The 22303-nt window shown below is 42.9% G+C and overlaps 1 protein-coding gene across 1 annotated transcript in view; it reads left to right on the forward strand.

The window, feature by feature from the left end:
* FBXO15 (F-box protein 15) overlaps positions 1–18254 on the forward strand; it is a 74928-nt gene extending 56674 nt beyond the window's left edge. The window contains exon 10 of the mRNA XM_032422882.1: positions 16993–18254. Coding sequence (XP_032278773.1) covers positions 16993–17013 — 21 coding nt within the window. The 3' untranslated portion in view covers positions 17014–18254. The remainder of the gene's footprint in view (positions 1–16992) is intronic.
* The last annotated feature ends 4049 nt before the right edge of the window (positions 18255–22303 follow it).

Consider the following 22303-nt stretch of genomic DNA (forward strand, 5'->3'; position numbering starts at 1 on the left):
GAAACTTGAACGGAATACGGAGGATTGCCTTCAGTCCTTTAAAATGTGTTGGATTCTGTGAAAGCAGTGAGAGGATCGTGTAGCAGATGAATGTAAACTCCGTGTTTCAGACTTCAGTGTGAGCCCTGGGGTGTTTGGAGGTGTCCGTGTTCCTTGAGCTCCTGTGAATACGTCACATTTAAGTGGCAAGTTCTTGCTCATACTTTATGGCACTCATTCTAAACCACAGATAGGAAACCTTTTTTCCCCTCAGCAATGACCAGTGATCCAAACACGTGCACCCATTCAGTGCGGGGCCGGATCTGGGTTCTGTGGTTACCAAGATGACAAGATACGTTCACTACCTGATAAAGCAGATCGCAGAGCTCGCCCAGGTCTGGCTCCGGGCCAGGAAAGGATGGGAGGTGCAAGCTGGCTGCTAGTGGAAAAGATGCCGAATTTTGTGTCTTTAGTAGCTGCTCAGTAACTATTTGTTGACCTCAATTACAAGTGTGGGCAGCAAAATCGATCTTATCCGACGTTGCCCTCTAGCTGTGTGATCTCTGCGCTGAGATCTTACTCTAAAACGGCAGGTTTTCTGCCTCTGCTGGGACTTTGGTCCCCTGGGAATTGCAGTCTTAGATGGCTCCGTCTCATCTGGTAGTGGTCCTCGGAAAATCCCCATACAAGTGAGGTGTGTCTCTAGGGTCCGTGGCAGGTGGTCTTACCCGCCAGGCTGGAGCACTAACTTGGGCGCTGCCCTGAAGGGGTTTTGTAGAGGTGGCTAATGCCTACAGTCTTTGGCTCCCAGTAAAGGAGGTTGCCCTCCATTATCTCTGTGGGCCTCATCTATCACTTAAGAGTAAAAACTGAGGGTTCCCAGAAGAGAAGGAATTCGGCCTCAAGACTGCACATCCACAGACCCTGTCTGACTTCCCCGTCTGCAGGCCAGCCCTCACAGAGGAGTGAACCATTTCTTAACATTGATCACAAATAGGCCTATCTCCTGTTGGTTCTGTTTCTCTGGGGGAACCTGACTGACACACTGTCCCCGCCACCCGTGAGTGGGTCTTCTCCTTTCTCTGTCGCCCCTCCTTCCTCTTGCTGCTCGATGCCTACCACAGGTCTCCCGTGCTTGTCACCCCCCACTGCAGCCCCCACTAAGACATACAGCCTCCCAAGGGCCTGTCCTGGGCTCTGGAGCTGCCCTTGTTCAGAATCACATTTCCCACTCAGGAGGGCCTCAGGAGGGTGTTGGGGGATTTGATTAAAGTGGGGGTTCACACAGTGTAGCTCACATCTGAATAAAACTCCGATTTTTGGGCCTCACCCCCAGAGTTTCTGATTCACAACACCTAGAGTGGGGCCATGAATCAGCATTTCTAATGGGCTCCCAGATGAGACCGAGGACCCCACTTGGAGAGCCCCTGGCCAGTCTCCAGACAGCCACATGTAGCTGCCCATGTCACTAGAGGGTCAGGAACCAAGGCAGAGGACAAGACAGAACTCTTCATTCAAGGATAGAGTGAGGAGGGTGGAGAGGGTGATGGTCAAGAAGATTGGGGGTGAGGGAGCAATGGGGCAGGCCGTCCTAAGAAGGCCTAAGAGAAGAGAAGTAGAGGCTTGGACTAGATGATTTACCCTCTGGGGCAGGGCCGGTGCATCTTTTTGTTCATTATTCTACCTCATCAGACTCAGTAAGTGCACTTTGAATAGACGTACAAGGTCCCTCTCGAAAGTCAGGACCAGATGTCAGACTCCCATGTAATAATACTCAGTCAGGGCAGGAAGGCTTTTCCTTCTCGTATCTGCCCTGAATCCATCAGGTGATATTTGTGCATTTCTCCTAAGAAACTGCTGCTAGCAGAAGGAACCTCAGAGGTATTCATTCATTCATTCATTCATTCATTCACAAAATGCTCACTCACTAAGCTCCTAGCACATGGGAGACATCATTTTGTATATGTAGGGGATATTCTTGTCCCTCCTTGTCTTCAAAACATTCACAGCCTAGCCAGGGGATCTCTTGGGATCTGTAATCTCAAAGGAGGGAGAGTCTGTGCTCTGGCTGAGCCAAGGAGTCTCCTGACCTGTTCACAGTCTGATGGAGCAGCACTGGCTGCCCTGGTGGGCCAACCCTGGTGGGGAATGTGCTGTCTCTTTGGGTGGGGAAGGCTGGAAGTAAACCATGCCAGGTGCTTGATGGCAAGAGGTTAATGCTGTTCGCTCAGCCATCCCACTATGAATATACACTGTTCTTTGGGCAATTGAGAATCTGCATGCCGTGTATAACCCAGACTGGAATTCTCCAAAGAAATAACTGAGTGATGGAAGTCAAAGCGTCTGGTGTAGACAGGCACAATGCAACATGGCGGACGTCATCACTGGGTAAATTTGATGGGAGGTAGAGAGGTAGGTGTGGATTTAGTGGCTTGCAATGACAAACACATAATGCAGCTTTTACTGCACACTCCCTCTCCCCTCTCTTTCCACCAGAAACATTAACAGCATTCATTTTCCGGGAAAATATTCCCTAAGAGTTCTGAATCATAAATCAAGGCCACCAGGAATTCAGCCTCAGGTAGATAGCTGCATTCCCACTGTCCCACTGGTGCAGTGTGGACGATGACAAATCACATGGTGATGAGAGGAGAAATTCCTTGGAGCTCGTGTACGCCCTTAGAAAGTCCAGTAGAGGACAGGGTCCGATTCTGAGAAACACAGAAGCCACGGCTGTGATAGAGTGAAGAGAACTGCTTTTCTTCAGGCTCCTTCTCAGTTATTAAATCCAGTACGACAAATATTTACTGAGTACATAGCAGGTACAAATTATTACCTGTCTCCACAACATTTACTTTACCACAGTCTGTAATAAAATTTGTCTATTATTCAACAGTAATTGCCCTGTTTTCAACCTTCAATGTCTGTTTAACTTGAAGATATGCCTAGAATTTCAGAGCTCAAATTAAAATTCCTGGACACCTGTCAGTGAGGAAATTGAAACTCCCCGTGAATTAAAAATGGGTTCATAACTCTGTTTTCCACTTGCTGTATTGGAATCTTAGAGAATTTGTTCCATATGAAAGGAAGTCAGTTGTGCCCATCCTGGGATCGGAAATCCAGTATATATAGCAACCAGCTGCAGATGGTATTGAATGCTGTGGCGCAATTCTCTCCCTCCTCCTCAGCAGCTAAACTGTGAGCGCATCTAAAGGAAGACATTAATGTGTGGATGAGGAAGGCAGGATGCAGCTGAAAACGTTCAATTTTAGAAAGTTAAGAGCATTGAGATTGCACCGAGGTTAGTGTTTACTGTAACCATCTGGGCATTGAAGGAGTGGATGCATCCTGGTTCTCACTTTGTGGTTCACTTTCACGGTGACCTCTAGGATGTCATTTAGAAGGGAATCTTGCTGACCAAGATAGCATGCTAAATAAAGCCCTCAGGACATGTTGAACTGATGAAGCTTCATTCTTCATTAAAGTTTGCCAAAGAGATTACAGTAACCAACTGATGTCACCCTTCACATGGTAGGCAGTCAACAAATGTCCAACCCCAGTGAGTTAGTTCATCGAAGTGAGTGCAATTATGCGTGTCCTCCTGACTTGACTCAAATAATTGAGCCGCTAATATCCATTAGAGAAATGGTGCTTTGTTTATGTGATCAGGCAAGTTATTTTTATTTTATTTATTTATTTATTTTTTAAAAGATTTTATTTATTTATTTATTTGATAGAGAGAGAGAGAGAAACAGCATGAGAGGGAGGGAGGTCAGAGGGAGAAGCAGGCTTCCCGCTGAGCCGGGAGCCCGATGTGGGACTCGATCCCAGGACCCTGGGATCATGACATGAGCCGAAGGCAGACGCTTAACGACTGAGCCACCCAGGCGCCCAAGCATTATTTTTATTTTAAAAAGGGCTGTGTGACATCCATTTTCCTGTACTGATGTACATCTTAGCAAGCCCAACTTGTGATATGCTGGACAGTTAATTAGGACACAAGGGTGAGGCTGCTGCCCCTATCCAGTGCCACTTCACCTTATGAAAGAATGCCTACAGGCCTTATTTTTTCCTCCCCAAATTGAAATAGACATCTTAGATTGTCATGGAGTATAAAAGCAATGCATGCTTCTTGTAAGAGGCTTAAAAAGTACAAAACGAAGTACAATGGGGAAAATAAAAATCGTCTTCAAAGGGTGTAGATATAAATGATATTAACAATGAAAAAAAGGACAAAAGTACTGATATGACAGAAATTGAAAATATGAGGGGATAATGAACTAATTTATTCAATGGAAAACAAAGAAAACTAATGCTTTTTAAGAAAAGTACAACAAAAATTGATTTAATAAGAAATAGAACATGTGAATGAAATAAAATTGTTAAAGAGATTCAGTAATCAAAACCCCATATATTAAAAAACCCTCACTAAGTTTAAAGAATTTAAAACTGATTTTTCACTTTATGTTCAGTAAGGATCAGATAATACCAACATTTTGCCAACTGTTCTGGAGCATGTGAAAACAGAATGTTCTCCAATTCATTTTTAAACAATTTAAAATCTTTTTAAAGTTGTAAATTATAACACATATAGAAAAGCTGTATAAAGGAAAAATGTACAGATTGATGAACTATGATTCAAAACCCTGCATAACACCCCCCCCAATACTGCCCTCACCCCACAGGTCCCCAGGTGCCTTTCCAATAAAAATTCTCTCTCTTTTCTCTAAAGACAACCACTATCCTGACTTTTAGGTTATCACATCCTTATTTTTCTCCATACTTTAATAATTGAAGTATGCATTCCTAAATGCCTTAATTTTGCCCATTAGTGAACTTTGTGTAACTGTTTTGGATAGAAGCCTGAGGTAGTGCAGGAAGGCTGGAAAAGGGAAAAAATGATTAGAAAGGAATACTCAAACTGTTATTTGCAGATGATACGATTTTCTACATCAAAACCCCAAACTAACCCGTTGGAAGAATATTAAAATTAGAGACTTCATCCAAGCTTCTGCATAAAATATCCATGTGTAGAAATCAATTTCTTTTAAAAATCAATAATTAGAAAGTTTAATTAAATCATGTATTATTTGTAATTGCCAAAAAATCCACCCAAAACCTAAACAAACAACTGTATGGCCCTTGGGAACAAACTCAACAAAGGATATATAAGACCTTTATGGAGAAAACATAAAACTTTCTGAAAAGATATTAAAGAAAATGTAAGTAAGTAGAGACCATTTTTGTAGAGGGAAAGACTTACTCTAACAATGTCAGTTCCCAATAAGTTAATCTATGAATGCGATCTAATTGCAACCTCATTGCAAAAATGTTTTACACTTAATAAGACAATTAAAAAGCCATATGGAAAACTGTAGGACTAAGAACGGAGAAGACAATTTTGAGGAAGAAGCTAGCAGACATACTTTTTTTTTTTTTTTTTTTTTTTTTTTTTTATTTTTTTTAAAGATTTTATTTATTTATTTGAGAGAGAGAGAATGAGAGACAGAGAGCATGAGAGGGAGGAGGGTCAGAGGGAGAAGCAGACTCCCTGCCGAGCAGGGAGCCTGATGCGGGACTCGATCCCGGGACTCCAGGATCATGACCTGAGCCGAAGGCAGTCGCTTAACCAACTGAGCCACCCAGGCGTCCCTAGCAGACATACTTTTAAGAATTATTTTGTAACCGTAGTAATTAAAACAGTGTGAAATTAGCTCAAGGGTAGAATATTGATTTACAAACACACAAAGTTGGGAACCCAGAAACAAAATCATGCATAATGGAAACAATTTATGGCAAGGTAGAATTGTAGTTCAAATGGGAAATGATGGACTCTTCATTAAATGGTGCTAGGACCATTGGAGAACCGTATGCAAAAGATTAAAATTAGACTCCCTATTTGGGAGAAAGGACCCAATAAATAAAATCATGAATGAAAGAGGAGAGATCACAACCAACACTGAAGAAATACAATTATAATAATATAATTGTATGCCAACAAATTAGGCAATATCGAAGAAATGGATAAATTCCTAGAAACATGTAAAATACCAAAACTGAAATAGGAAGAAATAGAAAACCTGAACAGATCCATAACTAGCAAAGAAATTGAATCAGTAATAAAAAATCTCCCAACGAACAAGAGTCCAGGGCCAGATGGCTTCCCAGGGGAATTCTACCAAACATTTAAAGAAGAAGAATACCTATTCTTCTGAAAATGTTCCAAAAAATAGAAATGGAAGGAAAACTTCCAAACTAATTCTATGAGGCTAGCATTACCTTGATCCCAAAACCAAACAAAAATCCCACTCAAAGGGAGAATTACAGACCAATATCCCTGATAAACATGAATGCAAAAATTCTAAGATACTAGCTAATATGATCCAACAGTACATTAAACGGATTATTCACCATGACCAAGTAGGCTTTATTCCTGGTCTGCAGAGGTGGTTCAACATCCACAAATCAATCAACATCATACACCACATTAATAAAAGAAAGGATAAGAACCATACGATCCTCTCAATAGATGCAGAAAAAAGTATTTCACAAAATACAACATCCTTTCTTGATAAAAACCCTCCACAATGGAGGGATAGAGGGAACATACCTCAACATCATAAAAGCCATATATGAAAGACCCACAGCGAATATCATCTTCAATGGGGAGAAACTGAGAGGTTTTCCCCTAAGATCAGGAACATGACAGGGATGTCTACTCTCACTGCTGTTGTTCAACATAGTCCTGGAAGTCCTAGCCTCAGCAATGAGACAACAAAAAGAAATAAAAGGCATCCAAATTGGCAAAGAAGAAGTCAAACTTTCATTCTTTGCAGATGACATAATATTCTATGTAGAAAACCTGAAAGACTCCACCAAAAAATTGCTAGAACTGGTACAGGAATTCAGCGAAGTTGCAGGATATATAATCAATGCACAGAAGTCTATTGCATTTCTATACACTAACAATTAAGCAGCAGAAAGAGAAATCAAGGAATTGATCCTGCTCACAACTGCAGCAAAAACCATAGGAAACCTAGATATGAACCTAACCAAAGAGGTAAAAGATCCGTACTCTGAAAACTATAGAACACTTAATGAAAGAAATTGAGGAAGACACAAAGAAATGGAAAAACAATCCATGCTCATGGGCTGGAAAAACAAATATTATTAAAATGTCTATACTACCCAAAGCAGTCTACACATTCAGTGCAATCCCTATCAAAATAACACTGACATTCTTCACAGAGCTGGAACAAACAATTCTAAAATTTATATGGAACCAGAAAAGACCCCAAATGGTCAAAGTAATGTTGAAAAAGAAAACCAAAGCTGGAAGCATCACAATTCTGGACTTCAAGCTGTATTACAAAGCTGTAATCACCCTGAGAGTATGGTACTGGCACAAAAACAGACATAGATCAATGGAACAGAAATGGACCCTCAACCCTATGGCCAACTAATCTTTGACAAAGCAGGAAAGAATGTCCAACAGAAAAAAGACAGTCTCTTCAACAAATGGTGTTGGGGAAAACTGGGCATCTACATGCAGAAAAATGAAACTGGGCCATTTTCTTTTCTTTTCTTTTTTTTAAAGATTTTATTTAATCATTTGACAGAGAGAGAGAGAAAGAGCACAAGCAGGGGGAGCAGCAGGCAAAGGGAGAAGGAGAGAGCCCAATGTGGGCTCAAAACTGACCATTTTCTTACACCATACACAAAAATAAATTCAAAATGGATGAAAAACCTAAATGTGAGACAGGAATCCATCAAAATCCTAAAGGAGAACACAGGTAGCAACCCCTTTGACCTTGGCTGCAGCAACTTTTCACTAGACATGTCTCGTGGGAAACAAAAGTAAAAAACTATGGGGACTCCATCAGGATAAGAAGCTTTTTTTTTTTTTTAAAGATTTATTTATTTATTTATTTGAGAGAGAATGAGAGACAGAGAGCATGAGAGGGAGGAGGGTCAGAGGGAGAAGCAGACTCCCCGCTGAGCAGGGAGCCCGATGCGGGACTTGATCCCGGGACTCCGGGATCATGACCTGAGCCGAAGGCAGTCGCTTAACCAACTGAGCCACCCAGGTGCCCCAGGATAAGAAGCTTTTGCACAGCAAAGGAAATAGTCGACAAAACCAAAAGACAACCTATGGAATGGGAGAAGATATTTGCAAATGTTTTATCAGATAAAGGACAAATATCCAAAATCTATAAAGAACTTATCAAACTCAACACCCAACAACCAAAAAATCCAGTCAAGAAATGGGTAGAAGACATGAACAGACATTTCTCCAAAGAAGACATACGGATGGCCAACAGACTCATGAAAAAATGCTCAACATCACTTGGCATCAGTGAAATACAAATCAAAACTACAATGAGATACCACCTGACACCAGTCAGAATGGCTGAAATGAACAACTCAGGAAACAATAGATGTTGGTGAGGATGCAGAGAAAGGGGAACCCTCTTACACTGTTGGTGGGGATGCAAACTGGTACAGCCACTCTGGAAAACAATATGGAGGTTCCTCAAAGAGTTAAAAATAGAACTACCCCACGACCCAGCAATTGCACTACTAAGTATTTATCCAAAGGACACAAAAATAGTGATTTGAAGGGGCACATGCAGCCCAATGTTTATAGCAACAATGTCCACAATAGCCAAAATGTGAAAAGAGCCCAGATGCCCATCAACTGATGAATGGATAAATTCCACACATACAATGGAATATTATTCAGCCATCAAAAAGAATGGAATCTTGCCATGTTCAACAATGTGGATGGAACTAGAGGGTATTATGCTAAGCCAAATAAGTCAGAGAAAGACAAATACCATATGATTTCGCTCATATGTGGAATTTAAGAAACAAAACAGATGAACATACGGGAAGGGAAGGAAAAATAAAATAAGATAAAAACAATAAGGAGGCAAACCATAAGAGACTCCACTATAGGAAACAAACTGAGGGTGGCTGGAGGGGTGGGTTGGGGGGTGGGGTAATTGGGTGGTGAGCTTTAAGGAGGGCACTGGATGTAATGAGCACTGGGTGTTATATGTAACTGATGAATCACTAAATTCTTCCTCCGAAACTAATAATACAGTATTTATGTTAACTAAATCAAATTTAAGTAAAAAATTTTTTAAAATTAAAATAAAATTAGACTCCCTACTTCACACCATACACAAAAATATATTCTAGGTAGACTAAAGACATAAACAAAATTTGAAATTTGAAATGAAAACATCAGAGAATATTTAACCTCAGGATAGGGTGGGATTTTATTTTATTTTTAAAGATTTTATTTATTTATTTGACAGAGAGAGACACAGTGAGAGAGGGAACATAGCAGGGGCAGTGGGAGAAGGAGAAGCAGGCCTCCCACAGAGCAGGGAGCCTGATGTGGGGCTCGATCCCAGGACCCTGGGATCATGACCTGAGCCGAAGGCAGATGCTTAATGACTGAGCCACCCAGGTGCCCCATAGGGTGGGATTTTAAATAAAAAGACAAAAACAACATAAACCACAGAAGAAAATGCACATCAAATTGACTATATGTAAAGGAAACTTCCATTCATAAACAAGTGAAAAGACAAAGCATGGACTGAGAGAGATTTGTGAAACATACAACTGGTGGATGATTAATATCCAGAATATATTAAAACTCCTTGAAATCAATAAGCTGAAGACTAGAAACTCTCTAGGAAAATGACACAGGATATGAACAGACAAGTCTCAGGGCAGGAAGGATGGATGGGCACTAAACATATGAACAACAATCCACCTCACTAGTCATCAGAGAAGTTCAAATTAAAACCTGAGATATGATTTCCCACTCCTTAACTGGAAAAAATGTAAAGATCTGACAATTCCAAGTTTTGGTCAGAATGTGGAGCCTAGAAACTCATTTGTCCTGCTGGTGGGGGTAAACATTGGTACAGTCACTTTGGAAAACAAATTTGTATTCTCCAATAAGGTGAAAATTGGCATATTTGACAGCCTAGCAATTTTATTTTTAAGTGTGTATCAGTGGGAGATCTGTGCACATGTGTACAAGGAGAGAGATGTAATGTTTTAACACTGTTGTTTGTGATAGCAAGAAATTGGAAAAATCCTCTGTGTTCATCAACAAGAAAATGAATTTTAAAGTTGTGGAATATTTATAAAACTTTAATACTATACAGTTAGTTTAAATGAATGAACCAGAGGTACATGCATGAATGTGGATAAATCTCAAAAACATAACATTTTAGTATGATACAATTTGTATAAGGCTTAACACCTTCCAAAACAACTCCCACATATTTTATGGAAATATGCATTTACAGAAAATACATTTAAGGCATTAAAAGTGAGCCTGGTGATGGGTATTAAAGAGGGCATGTACTGAACGGAGCACTGGGTGTTATACGCAAACAATGAATCATGGAACATTACATCAAAAACTAATGATGTAATGTATGGTGATTAACATAACATAATAAAAAAAGATATTCATGGGAATGATAAACTTCAACTCAGGTGAGTGGTTAGAGAGGGAGGGAAAGAAGGTAAAGGGACTAAGAATACTAAAAAAACTGATAAGAAACCAATATTGGCAAAATATTAAGTGACTAAGTGATATGTAAGGATAGGTTTGAAATATTTTGCAGGAAGTTAAAGCCATCATCAGTATGTATCATATCTCTATCTATACATACATCTACCCAACCACCCATCCACCCACCATCCACTATCCATCCGTATCTATCTATCTATCTGTCTGTCTATCTATCTATCTATCTATCTATCTATCTATCTATCTATCTATCTATCATCTGTGTATATTACATTTTAAGATGTTTAGTGTTCCTTAGTAAGGACATTACATATTCATAGACTTGTATTAAAAAGTGATTTCCTGATTATATTTTAATGTATATAAATTTTGGTTTTATTTAAATTTTTAAAAATCTTTGTAATATGTAAATATAGATACACCTGTAATCTCATTTACTGCATCAGTCAGCAATTCTCAAAAACACCATGAAAGACCAAAAAGTGGGTGGAGGTTGCTACCCCTGACTTACATACAATCTCTTCCTACACCAGCCCTTTCATGCCAGTCCCTTATACCTGAAGGTCTGAACAAAGGATTGTGAGCCTAAATGAACCCTCAAATATACAGGCACACCTTGGAGATGTTGCAGTTCAGTTCCAGAACACCTTAATAAGTTAAGCATCATTATAAAATGAGTTAAATGAATTCTTTGGCATTCCAGTACATATAAAAGTTATGTTTACACTGTAGTAAGTGTGCAATAGCATTATGTCTGAAAAACCAATGTACCTACCTTAATTAAAAAAATACTTTATTGCTAAAAATTGCTAACCATTATCTGAGTTTTTAGCAAGTTGTAATGTTTTTGCTGGTGGAGGGTCTTGCCTCAATGTTGATGGCTGCTGACTGATCAGGGTGGGGGTTAATGAAGGTTGGGTGACAGTGGTAATTTCTTAAAATAACAATTAAGTTTGCTGCTTTGATCAGCTCTTCCTTTCATGAACAACTTCTCTGTAGCATGTGATGCTCTTTGATAGCATTTTACCCATAGTACTTCTTTCAGAATTGGAGTCAATCCTCTCAAACCCTGCTGCTGCTGTATCAGCTAAGTTTAAGGGATATTCTAAATCCTTTGTTGTCATTTCAACAATCTTCACAGCATCTTCACCAGGAGTAGATTCCATCTCAAGAAATCACTTTCTTTGCTCATCCAAATGAAGCAGGTCCTTACCTGTTCAAGTTTTATCATGAGCTTACAGCAATTCAGTCCCGTCTTCAGGCTCTGGTTCTAGTTCTAGTTCTCTTGCTCCTTCCACTTCTGCAGTTACTTCCTCAAGTCTTGAACCCCTCAAGGTCATCCATGAGGGATGGAATCAACTTCTTCCAAACTCCTATTGATGTTGATGTTTTGACTTCTTCCCATGAATCACAATTTTTTATTTTTAAGAGAGAGAAAGCACGAGAGTTCAGCGGGGGAGGGGCAGAGGGGGAGGGAGAGAGAAAATCTTAAGCAGACTCCACGCTCAGCATGGAGCTTGATCTCATGACCCTGAGCCAAAATCAAGAGTCAGATGCTTAACTGACTGAGCCACCCAGGTGTCCCAATCACAAATGTTTTTAATGGTATTTAGAATGGTGAATCCTTTCCAGAAATGTTTCTATTTACTTTGCCCAGATCCATGAGAGGACTCACCATCTATGGCAGCTGTAGACTTCTGAAATGTATTTCTTAAATAATAAGACTTGAAAGTCGAAATTACCCCTTGATCACTGGGCTCCCGAATGGATGTTGTGTTAGCAGGCATGGAAATAACATTAATCTTGTCGAATATCTCCATCCGAGCCCTTAGGTAACCAGGTGCATTGTCAATGAGCAGTAAAATTTTGAAAGGAATCTTTTTTTCTGAGTTCTCAACAGTGGGCTTAAAATATTCAGTAAACCATATTGTAAACAAATGTGCCACCATCCAGGCTTTGTTGTCCCATTTACAGAGCACAGGCAGAGTAGATCTAGCATAAATCTTAGGGGCCCTAGAATTTTTGGGATGGTAAATGAGCTTTGGCTTCAGGTTAAAGTCACAGCTGCATTAACCCCTAACAAGTCAGCCTGTCCTTTGAAGTTTGAAGCCCTGCGTCGACTTCTCCTCTTCAGCTAGGAAAGTCCTAGGTGGCATCTTCTTCCAACAGAAGGCCTGTTTCATCGGCACAGCAAATCTGTTGTTTACTGGAGCCACCTTCTGTAATGATCTCAGCTGGATCTTCAGGAGAACTTGGGGCAGCTTCAGCAACAGCACTTGCTGCTTCACCTTGCACTTTTTTGTGTTACGGAGACAGTTTTTTAAGCCTCAAGAACCAACCTCTGCTAGCTTCCAACTTTTCTCCTGCGGCTTCCTCACCTCTCAGCCTTCACAGAATTGAAGAGAGTCAGGGCCTCTCTCTGGATTAGGCTTTGGCTTAAGGGACTGTCGTGGCTGGTTTGATCTTCTGTCCAACTTTCTCCCTCTCAGCAATAAGGCTGTTTCTCTTTCACTGGAGTAGCACTTTTAATTTCCTTCAAGAACTTTTCCTTTGCGTTCACACCTTGGCTACTTTTGGTGCAAGAGGCCTCGCTTTCAGGCTGCTAAGCTTCTGACATGCCTTCCTTACTAAGCTTACTCGTTTCTAGCTTTGATTTAAAGTGAGAGATGTGGGACTCTTCCTTTCACTTGAACACTCAGCTGCCATTATGGAGTTATTGATTATCCTAATTTCAATATTGTTGTGTCTCAGGGAATAGGGAGGCCTGAGCAGGGGGAACGACGGGTTGACAGAGAAGTCAGAACACACATGAGATGCATCAAGTTCTCCATCTTATGTGGGTGTGGTTCATGGTGCCCCCAAACAAACACAGTAGTCAGTGATCACAGATCACCATAAAAAAGATAATGAAAACACACAAGTTTGGAACATTGCTAGAATTACCAGACTGACACAGAGACACGAGGTGAGCAAATGCGTTAGAAAGATGGTGCTGAGTGACTTGCTTGACGCAGGGTGCCACAAACCTTCAGTCTGTAAAAAAAGTGCAGTATCTGCAAAACACAAGGAAGTGAAGTGCAATAAAGTGGGGTATAACTGTAAAAACTGGATTGAGAAAGTGTGATTTGAGTTTTAAGATATACATGTGTCAGGCCAAGAAGAGAACAACGTGATTGCAAGCATTTCCATCACTTGCTTGGATATCTTTTTCTTCGTACATTAGATTACCACACATTAGGCTACGCTAGTTAGTAGTCACTTATTCCTTGCTTTGAAGAGAACTACTCTATGTAACTTCAGAACCGATGCAAAGCAAGAAGCAGTCTCTGCTATGAGCAAGGAACCAGTGATGCAGAGCTGAGTCCTTAGTTCTCGTCATCAGAGCTGTGCTGTCACTTCCAGATATGACGGGGAGGAACGGCAAAATCTCATTAAGACCATTATGGCCCTTGAGTCACCCTGGGGCTGATCGTGATTATGTACCAATTTGCAAAGTCATTTTAGGTGATGGGCAAGTCAAATGGGCTTGTTGTGAACACTGCACCATGGCTCACTCCTGCTGCTCTCTTGTTGGAAATGTCCTTCAAGGGCATTAGCATCAACTTTGGACTCTCAAAAAGGAGACCTAAAAATAGGACTGTGCCACCTTGCAGTAGAAAGATGGAAATTTAGGTGGAAATATTGGAACACACCTAACCTAACATCTGCTACTAGCTTTCTAAAGCTGCCAAAGATTCTTCTCTTAGTCACCAGTGCATCCCACTGCAAACACAGCACAGGCTGATACTGGAAGCAGGGTGTTCGGCCCCCAGGGAGAGGTGTTCACCACATCTATTTCTGGGTACAGCTGGGAGGTTTGGTCCTCCTGGATGAAGGGTGATGCTGACGAGTGAAGGCACACAGGATGTTTCCTCCTAGAGCACTGATAAACCACAGCGCCTGGCACACAATCAATACCCAATAAAAATGTAATTTACTTAATGAATAAATGAATGAAAATTCATTATTAGTCTGCCATCATAGTCTGACTTGGTTCAGTGAGTAACATGTTAGTGGCTTTTATTTCTGAACACACGGCAGCCTGTTTTACCAAGCTTGGCAAGTTGTTTAACACTCCTATACTTTATGTAGGTCAAGGATATAATCGCTATTTAATATTTGAAAAGCAAATAGATATCACGGATAGTGAAGAACAGTCTGAGGCTTTGCATTTATAGCCTTATTATCCTATGTCCCCATTTTATTCTTTGACTTGTCCTTTAGGTTCTGACCATGGTTTTGCTCAGTGTCAATCAGAAGGCCCTAAAGAACCTGGAAAGAATAAATGCATGATGTCTCTAATGGGCAGGTGTTTTGGAGAAGATAAAGACATTTTATAAGTCAAAGATTTTGGCTTTATAATTTGGGTCACATATTTTATTAGTAACCATGCAAAATGGAGAATCACCATCATTTGCTTTTGGTTGCCAAGACCTGCAAGATGGCAGGCTTGAGGAAAAGAAGGGGCTTCCACTGAGGCCAGGCATGGAGGGGGCTCAGCTGGAAGCAGGGACAGAAGAGGACCTGCTAGGGGAAAGATTACAACTAAGGGTCCAAATTGAGGAACTTTGGACCTCAAAGGAAACTACCTAACCGCCCCCACCCCAGCCTTCGCATTTTACCTATGTCTGTTGCGTATATTGAAATAAGTCGAGAAAGTGCACTTTATAAACATGTAAAATTAGGAGGATGAAGTGAAATTGGGAACACTGTGGAGTTCAACAAATCCAGAGTCAAATCATAACCTTGTGAGTTCCCTGGATGTGACTGGGGCCACATCCATCGCTTCTCACATCCCGGGTCCATGTCTACCAAACAGAACCCCTGCTGCAGGGGCGTGAATCACCGTCCCGCCCTCAGCTCTCCAGCTGTTCCTCTGCTCTTCCGCAGGGACCTTCGGAAATCTGAGTGGGTGTGAGGCCGAAAGGCAAGGTAGAGGGGGAATTAAGGCTTTGTGACCTGTTGACTACCCAGTGTTGGGCCCATGCTTCCCAGGCAGACGAGTTGTGTGTGTTTCTGTGATGGAAGAGTGGAGGGGTACACTTTTAAACTTTTACTTCGGCTTTCTCACTTCTATTAAAACGGAAGCCCGTGGGGCTGTGTTTTTATTCTCTGTGCCAGACGTGCGGGTGGCGTCTCTGCCGTGTGATGTGCATGCCGCAGGCCGGTCTGCCTGGGTCTGGACAGGTGCAGGGGGGCAGCGGTGACTCCTGGGGGCCCCAGGCTCCTGCATGCCGGGGTGGCGCTGCGTTTGTGCGACCGCATCACACACTGGCCTGGTGCCGCCAGGCTCTGTAGTGAGCACCTGAGAACTGTACGAGGCATATTTTTGTGAGACTGCACTTCTTAAAATACATATTATGGCTGCTGTTCATATGGGGGTGTTTAGAGTGGTCTGCCTACCATTGTTTGGTGTAGCGCTTCTTATTTCTTCTTAGGAGACAAGAAAGTGAAAATATGGAGACAGCTACTGCGCTAATGAGGGAAAAGACACACAGTGATGACAAGGAGGAGGGATAGCTCTGTGTGCAAGTGAGTGTGTGTCTGTGAGTGCGTGTGTGATAGAGAGCACACTGATGCCTTGGGAGAGAGGAGGGAGTATACAAACCAGAGAAAAGGCAACGTGATGAAATTGAAAAGGTTCTCACCAAACATTTTCTCCCTGTTTTTAGAAAAGGGTATTTTTTAAAATTAATTTTTACTTAATTTTTACTTAATTACCAAGTTACTTAATACCTATTTATTTTGAGGTCTCGGTACAGTGATCTAAATAGGACAAGAATGGAGAAGAAATTGTGATGGAGATCAGATAAGTTTTAAGGTTGAGGAATATTTGTCACGTTCGGGAGAAATCACCAGTATTTCTTCAAGTTTGGCTTTGATTGCAAGCGGCCTTGGGCGTGGAGGCAGGCGGGCTGGTGGTATGGTCGAAGCATTGATGTTGGCGTCTCGGCTCTTCCTCCCCTTCACTGGGTAACCTTGTGCGTGTGACTTAGTTCTCTGAGTCCCACTTTTGTCATTTGTAAAATGTCATCTGTGTAATGACAGTGGATTCTTCACAGGATTGCTGCATTAAATGAGATGGGAAGCACCTGGCCCGTAATAAATGTCTGACTAATGCAGTTATTATTTGTCTGTGTTACACGGGCGTCGAATCGCGATGAGTTGTGTCTGTGGCTCATGACGTGGCTGCGCACCACAGTAACGCGGGCTGGAATGCAGACGGTGAGCAGAATCGGGAAAGTTCGGGTAATGGAGGTTTGGAAAGCTGAAAGGAACCTCCTAAAATTTGGAAACTGCTGGTGTGATACATACAAAATGCATGCTTTTCTCTTATTTTGCATGCCTTCTGATTTAAAATCAGTCATCATTTAAAGATTTGTTTGCTTGATTCATTTGGTTGTTTCCACCAGCACTTACGGAGCGCTTCCTGAGTGGCATGCTCTGTGCTCCACACCAGAGGCCTGGAAAAAAGAGGAGGAGGAATACCGAGATGAGCAAGGCAAAACCCTGGCCTCTGGAGGTGCCCAGATGGATGGGGATGTGCTCACAGAAGCACCTGATCTGCACGTGAGCTCAACGTGGAGTGAGAAGAGTTCCAGTGGAGAGACCATGACAAGGAGGGCCTCCTGCCCTTGCTGGTGGGGAGCTCTACGGGAGAGAGAAATGGCAGCAGAGCTTGTTAAAAATGGCCAGGAAGACTTGGAGACTGTTGCTGTGGAGGAGAGAGACTGAAGGCTTTTAAGTGGTGGAAGGTTCTGGGGGAAGGTGGTCAAGGCGATCGGGTCATCTTCACTTGCTAATTGGCACTTCCTGGAAGGTAGGCTCCTGGCCTCCCCCAGAGACTGGAGACCAGGGCCTCTCTCCCTGGAGGTCACGTTTCAAAGAGCTGGCTCCCACGTGTTTGAGAAAGACATTCCTGGACTGTGGCTGGGAGATTTACTTCTCAGAGGGGCAGACGAAGAATTTACAATGACAAGTTTTCAAAAGTAAATGCTCTAAGGAAAGGGAGGTCAGGGGCTAGAGTCAGAGGAAACCCGTCAGCATTTCACCGGGTGGAGGGGTCTGTGGGTGACAGTGGGGAGGGAGGGGAAGGACACCCATGAGAGGAACCGTAAGGCACAAAGGCCCAGAGGAACCTGAAAGCCCCAGGCTCTCTTCACTTTCTCCTCCACCGCTTCCTAAATGCCTGACCTGGGCCAAGTTACTTAAGCTGTGACATTCAACTTGCTAGTGTGTAAAATGGGGATATTGTTGGAAGGATTAAATAGAATCACGCACATAAATGCCTAGTGGAGTGCCTGGCGCACACTAAGTGATAATGTGAAGGTTTTTTAACGTCGTGTGTAGATAAAACGGGAATGGTTTGGCCTTCTGAGTCGCGGGGCTGGGAGCTGGAGGGCCAGGGTGTGTTCCCCGAAGGAATTCCGCTTCCGGGGGTGTCACGTGAGAGATTTAAGTAGGGTAGTGACACGGTGACATTTAGAGACTTAGAGCAGGAGGGCATCTCTGAGGACATTACATACCCGAAGCAGGAAATGTTTCATTTTTCGCTTTTGAGAATGAACACTTTTTTTAAGTATTAAGAAATATGTTTGTGTATTATGTCATATCAGTTAGTGAGAAGGAAAACCCACACATACCCAGATAATCACGTGAATAAACTCTGAGGACACATTTGATAGCCTTTCACACTGTATTAGTCATGTTTTTCGTTTTCTGTATTTTATGGTGCTTTGAAATCGTGGGGGCCTTGCTATAGCTGTGGAGAGACCGCCCCTCACAGGGCTCCTGATTCCTAGAGAATCCCACATCCCAAACACCTCTGACCTCTCACACCCCAGCCAGTATTTCCTCTGCCCCTGCAACCCCCAGGACCAGGTTCTGGACAACTGGAGACCACCCCCATAGCCCCAGAGCCTGCCGACATTATCCAAACTATCCAGTCCTAAACTTGCCTTCCCAGCCTGGCCCGTTCCTTCCTGTGGAAACCACAGTAAGCGCTCACTCCTTCCGCCTCCTGACTAACCCTGGTGCTTCCCAAGAGCCCCTGGGGGTGCGTACGACATGCCCCTGTCTTGGGAACTTAAAGTCCTAAAACTTCCAGTGTCATTAAGCTGTCCCTGTTGTCACTCAGTCACTTGGGTAACCTGAATCCCTTCATTCCTTTGCCTACTCTCTGTGCTCTTCTTCCCTTTCTTTTCCAGCAGGCAAGGGTCCCTGGGCGCTCACTCTGTTTGCCTCCGAAGCTCATCCCGCTCCCGACGGGCTCACATCCACCGGGCACGTGGCCCAGAGTCTCAGCCCATGCGGGGCGGCTGTGACCCAGAGCTGCGGAAATCTAGTGTTCATGGCCGGAAGTCTGAGAACAGGGGGCCAGCATGGTCCAGTGAGGGTCCCCTTCTGTGTCCTGCTTCTCGTGTCCTCACAAGGGGAAGGAACTAGGGAGCTGCGTGGCATCTCTTTTGTAAGGATACTACTAATCCTCTCAGGAGGGCTCCATCCCCATGACCAATCACCTCCCAAAGGCCCCGCCTCCTCACACCATCACCTTTGGGGGTTGGGATCCAACATATGAATTTGGGGGCACACATTCAGACCGCAGCCCCCGGTTTCTGCCTTTGGCAGCTCCTGGGGCATCACATGGCTCTGCTCCAGCTCTGGTTCTTCCTGGGCCGGCTCGCTTCCAGTGCGCACAGAGCTCCTGCCCTGGTTCCTGCAAACCCAGCCAGCTCCACCGAAGCTGTGAGGTCGAGTAAGGGCCTTGAGATTCTGAAAAGAAAACTTAAAGTGAGTGAAGAGCCTTCTTAGAACTGGCATCCCTGTGTCTTCATCTTCCCTTCCCTGGGTGGCTGCTCTGGAGGGGCTCTGGTCTGGGTCTTGCTTCCCCAGCTCCCTGCGGTGAGGGCCCCAGTGCCTTCTCCCAGGAGCAGCTCCTGCAACTCTCTCCCCGCTTCCAGAGTCTTTAGCCTCCAGAGAGAAGAATCAGGTCCTTCCCCGTACCTGCCTAGGGTCAGCTTCCTTTTCCCACCTCAGGATGACCGAGAGTAGGAATACCCATTTCTCCATGTTGTAGACTGGCTCCTGTCACAGAAACAAGTCTGAGCAATATAATGTCACATACAGAAGCAGACTGCAATCTGAAGTAACCCAACATTTAGATAGTTAATTGAAAAAAACAGTTAAATGGGGGAATCATAAGGAAATGTTTACATGCATATTCTAAATATTTTAATTTAAGGCATAAGTATGTACTTTCATTTGCCAGTCTTTTTTAAGACTTGCTTTTTTTTTTTTTTTTTTAAAGATTTATTTATTTTAGAGAGACAGAGAGAGAGAGTGCAGAGGGGAGGGGCAAAGGGAGAGGGAGAGAGAGTCTTAAACAGACTCCGCATTCAGCACGGAGCCCAGCCCAGGGCTCGATCCCACAACCCTGAGATCACAACCTGAACTGAAACCAAAAGTCAGATGCTTAACCGACTGCAGCACCCAGTCAACTCCTTGCCAGTTTTTGATATAGGATCAGTCTTATTGAGTATAGGTTACAATTCTGTGTCATCTTTCTTGCATAAACCACAAATGTATTTCACCACCTATGATTTTTAGTTTTGATTTGCTTGATGTGGAGAACTTAAAGATATTTGCAAAGGAATCTGAGTTCAGAACCCCTCAAAAAACAATACTACTTTTAGTTAGTTGCAGAGACTTAGATTCACTTAATACCTCAGGTTATGACTGACGTGCTACGGTCTCTGGACAGTCGGAGGACTGAGCAGTCCTCTGGTCTCACCGAGGGCTCCTCGTGGGGCTGTGGTCCTCCGGTGGCTCACCTGGGGCTGGATGGTGTAAGACAGCCTCACAGTCGTGCCGACCACCCACTGGGCTACATGCCCAACAGCATTTCCCAGCCCTGACACTACTGTGAGGGCCTGTCTGGGGGTGTCCTGCTGCCAGGAAGTGTCACCATGATTGTGTGGTAGAGTCACACAATTTTCTCTAGAAGAATTTTCTCTAAAAGAAAACTTAAAAATTACTTATTTTTTAATTGTTGGAAATGGTTCATTATACCTAGCATATGATTTTCTGAATTGTCACCAAAATGGTCACTCTTGGAAAAAAGAAATGACTCTCACTTTCCGAACTTTTGTGGTGACTGCGTATCACCCAAGTCCATAAAGAATGATGAATTCGCAGACCTATTGTGAATATGACATTAGTAGTTCAAGAAGAAACTATGAAAAATTTGGGCTTCTTCCTTTTTTACTTGCTGGGCCATTTGTTTATTCACCAAACTCACCCACTTGGCACACAGTTGTCGAAGGCTGTGTTGTACTGGACTACAGGAAAAATGTAGTTGAATGAGACACTTTGTTCTCCTAAGGAAATACTAACCCAGATGGAAGGTATGACATGTTCCTAAAGAACGGTAACACAAGGCAGAGCCAGATCAGCACCAGACGGGAGATTTGGACCAAGCGCTGTAAGACTTGGGGGAGCAAGCATTTTCTTCTAGCTAGGAGGGAAGGAACTAATATTTATTAAGCAGGTACCATGTGCCCCGACCCTTTCTCCGTGTAATGGATGGACTGTGTGCACATATGAAGGTAGAGGGCGTTAAGAGGGAACTTCTCAGGGGGGCGGAGTTAATGAAGGCGGGGTGGAGGTGGGGCACAGCATGCTCGTGAACGGGGGAGTGGGCAGGCACATCCATGCATTAACAAGGTGGGAAGCTGTGGATGGGTTAAGAACAGACCCCAGATGCCTTAGGCACCAGTAAGTCATTTGGACATTACTTTGTAGGAAATGGGAAAACAACACAACTTTTTAAACAAGAAAATGATGTGATCAAAATTCTGTTTTAAGAAAATTAATTTGAATGAATCCAGAGTTTGTTTACAGCTCTTTTCTGAGGTGGGAAAGACTGAAGATGAGTGAAGAAAATACTGGAAAAACACAAAAGTGGGGAGATCTCCTAGTGGGGAAGGTGGTGCCATTTAATGTAGCCCCTGCCCCAGGATGACCCTGCTTGATTTTCGTCTCCATTTTCATCATTAGTGGTGATCATCTTGCTTGTTTATGCATTTACTTGTTTAAAGTTTGCCCCACCTTCACTAGAATAGAACCTCTGGGACCTGTCTACGGCATTTGTCCTCAGGGCCAAGAACGATGCTGCACACACACGAGGCAATCCTTCATTACATTTAGAGTTAATCACGGTTCATGGAAAACAGAGAGGTAGAAACACTCGAGTCCTAGTTTGATTTGATTTTCTATAGTAAGATTGGGTTTGGGGATGACTATGGAGAAATATCTAATTTCTGTATGGAGTTGTGCCATTTTTAATTACTCACACATTTTATTTATGCCTCTCAACAATCACAAAAGCCAGTCTGAAAGGCAGACATACTTTCACTCAATATTTATTGAGCCCTTACTCTCTGCCCGATGTTGTACCTTGTGTTGTGCAACTGAAGGTCTCAAAGTATGATGGAGAAAACCAATATATGCAGAGAATTGTAATATAATATGTCTATGTTAGTTAGGGTCCTCCAGAGAAACAGAACCAGTAAGACGTGCATATATATAGAAGGGGATTTATTACAAGGAATTGACTCATGTGATTATGGAGGCTGAGATATCCCAAGATCTGCCATCAGCAAACTGGAGACCCAGAAGAGCTGATATTGTAGTTCTAGTCTGAGTCCAACAGGTTTGAGACTCAGG

Source organism: Phoca vitulina, unplaced genomic scaffold (genome assembly GCF_004348235.1).
Source record: "Phoca vitulina isolate PV1807 unplaced genomic scaffold, GSC_HSeal_1.0 scaffold27, whole genome shotgun sequence".
NCBI classification, from domain to species: Eukaryota; Metazoa; Chordata; class Mammalia; order Carnivora; family Phocidae; genus Phoca; species Phoca vitulina.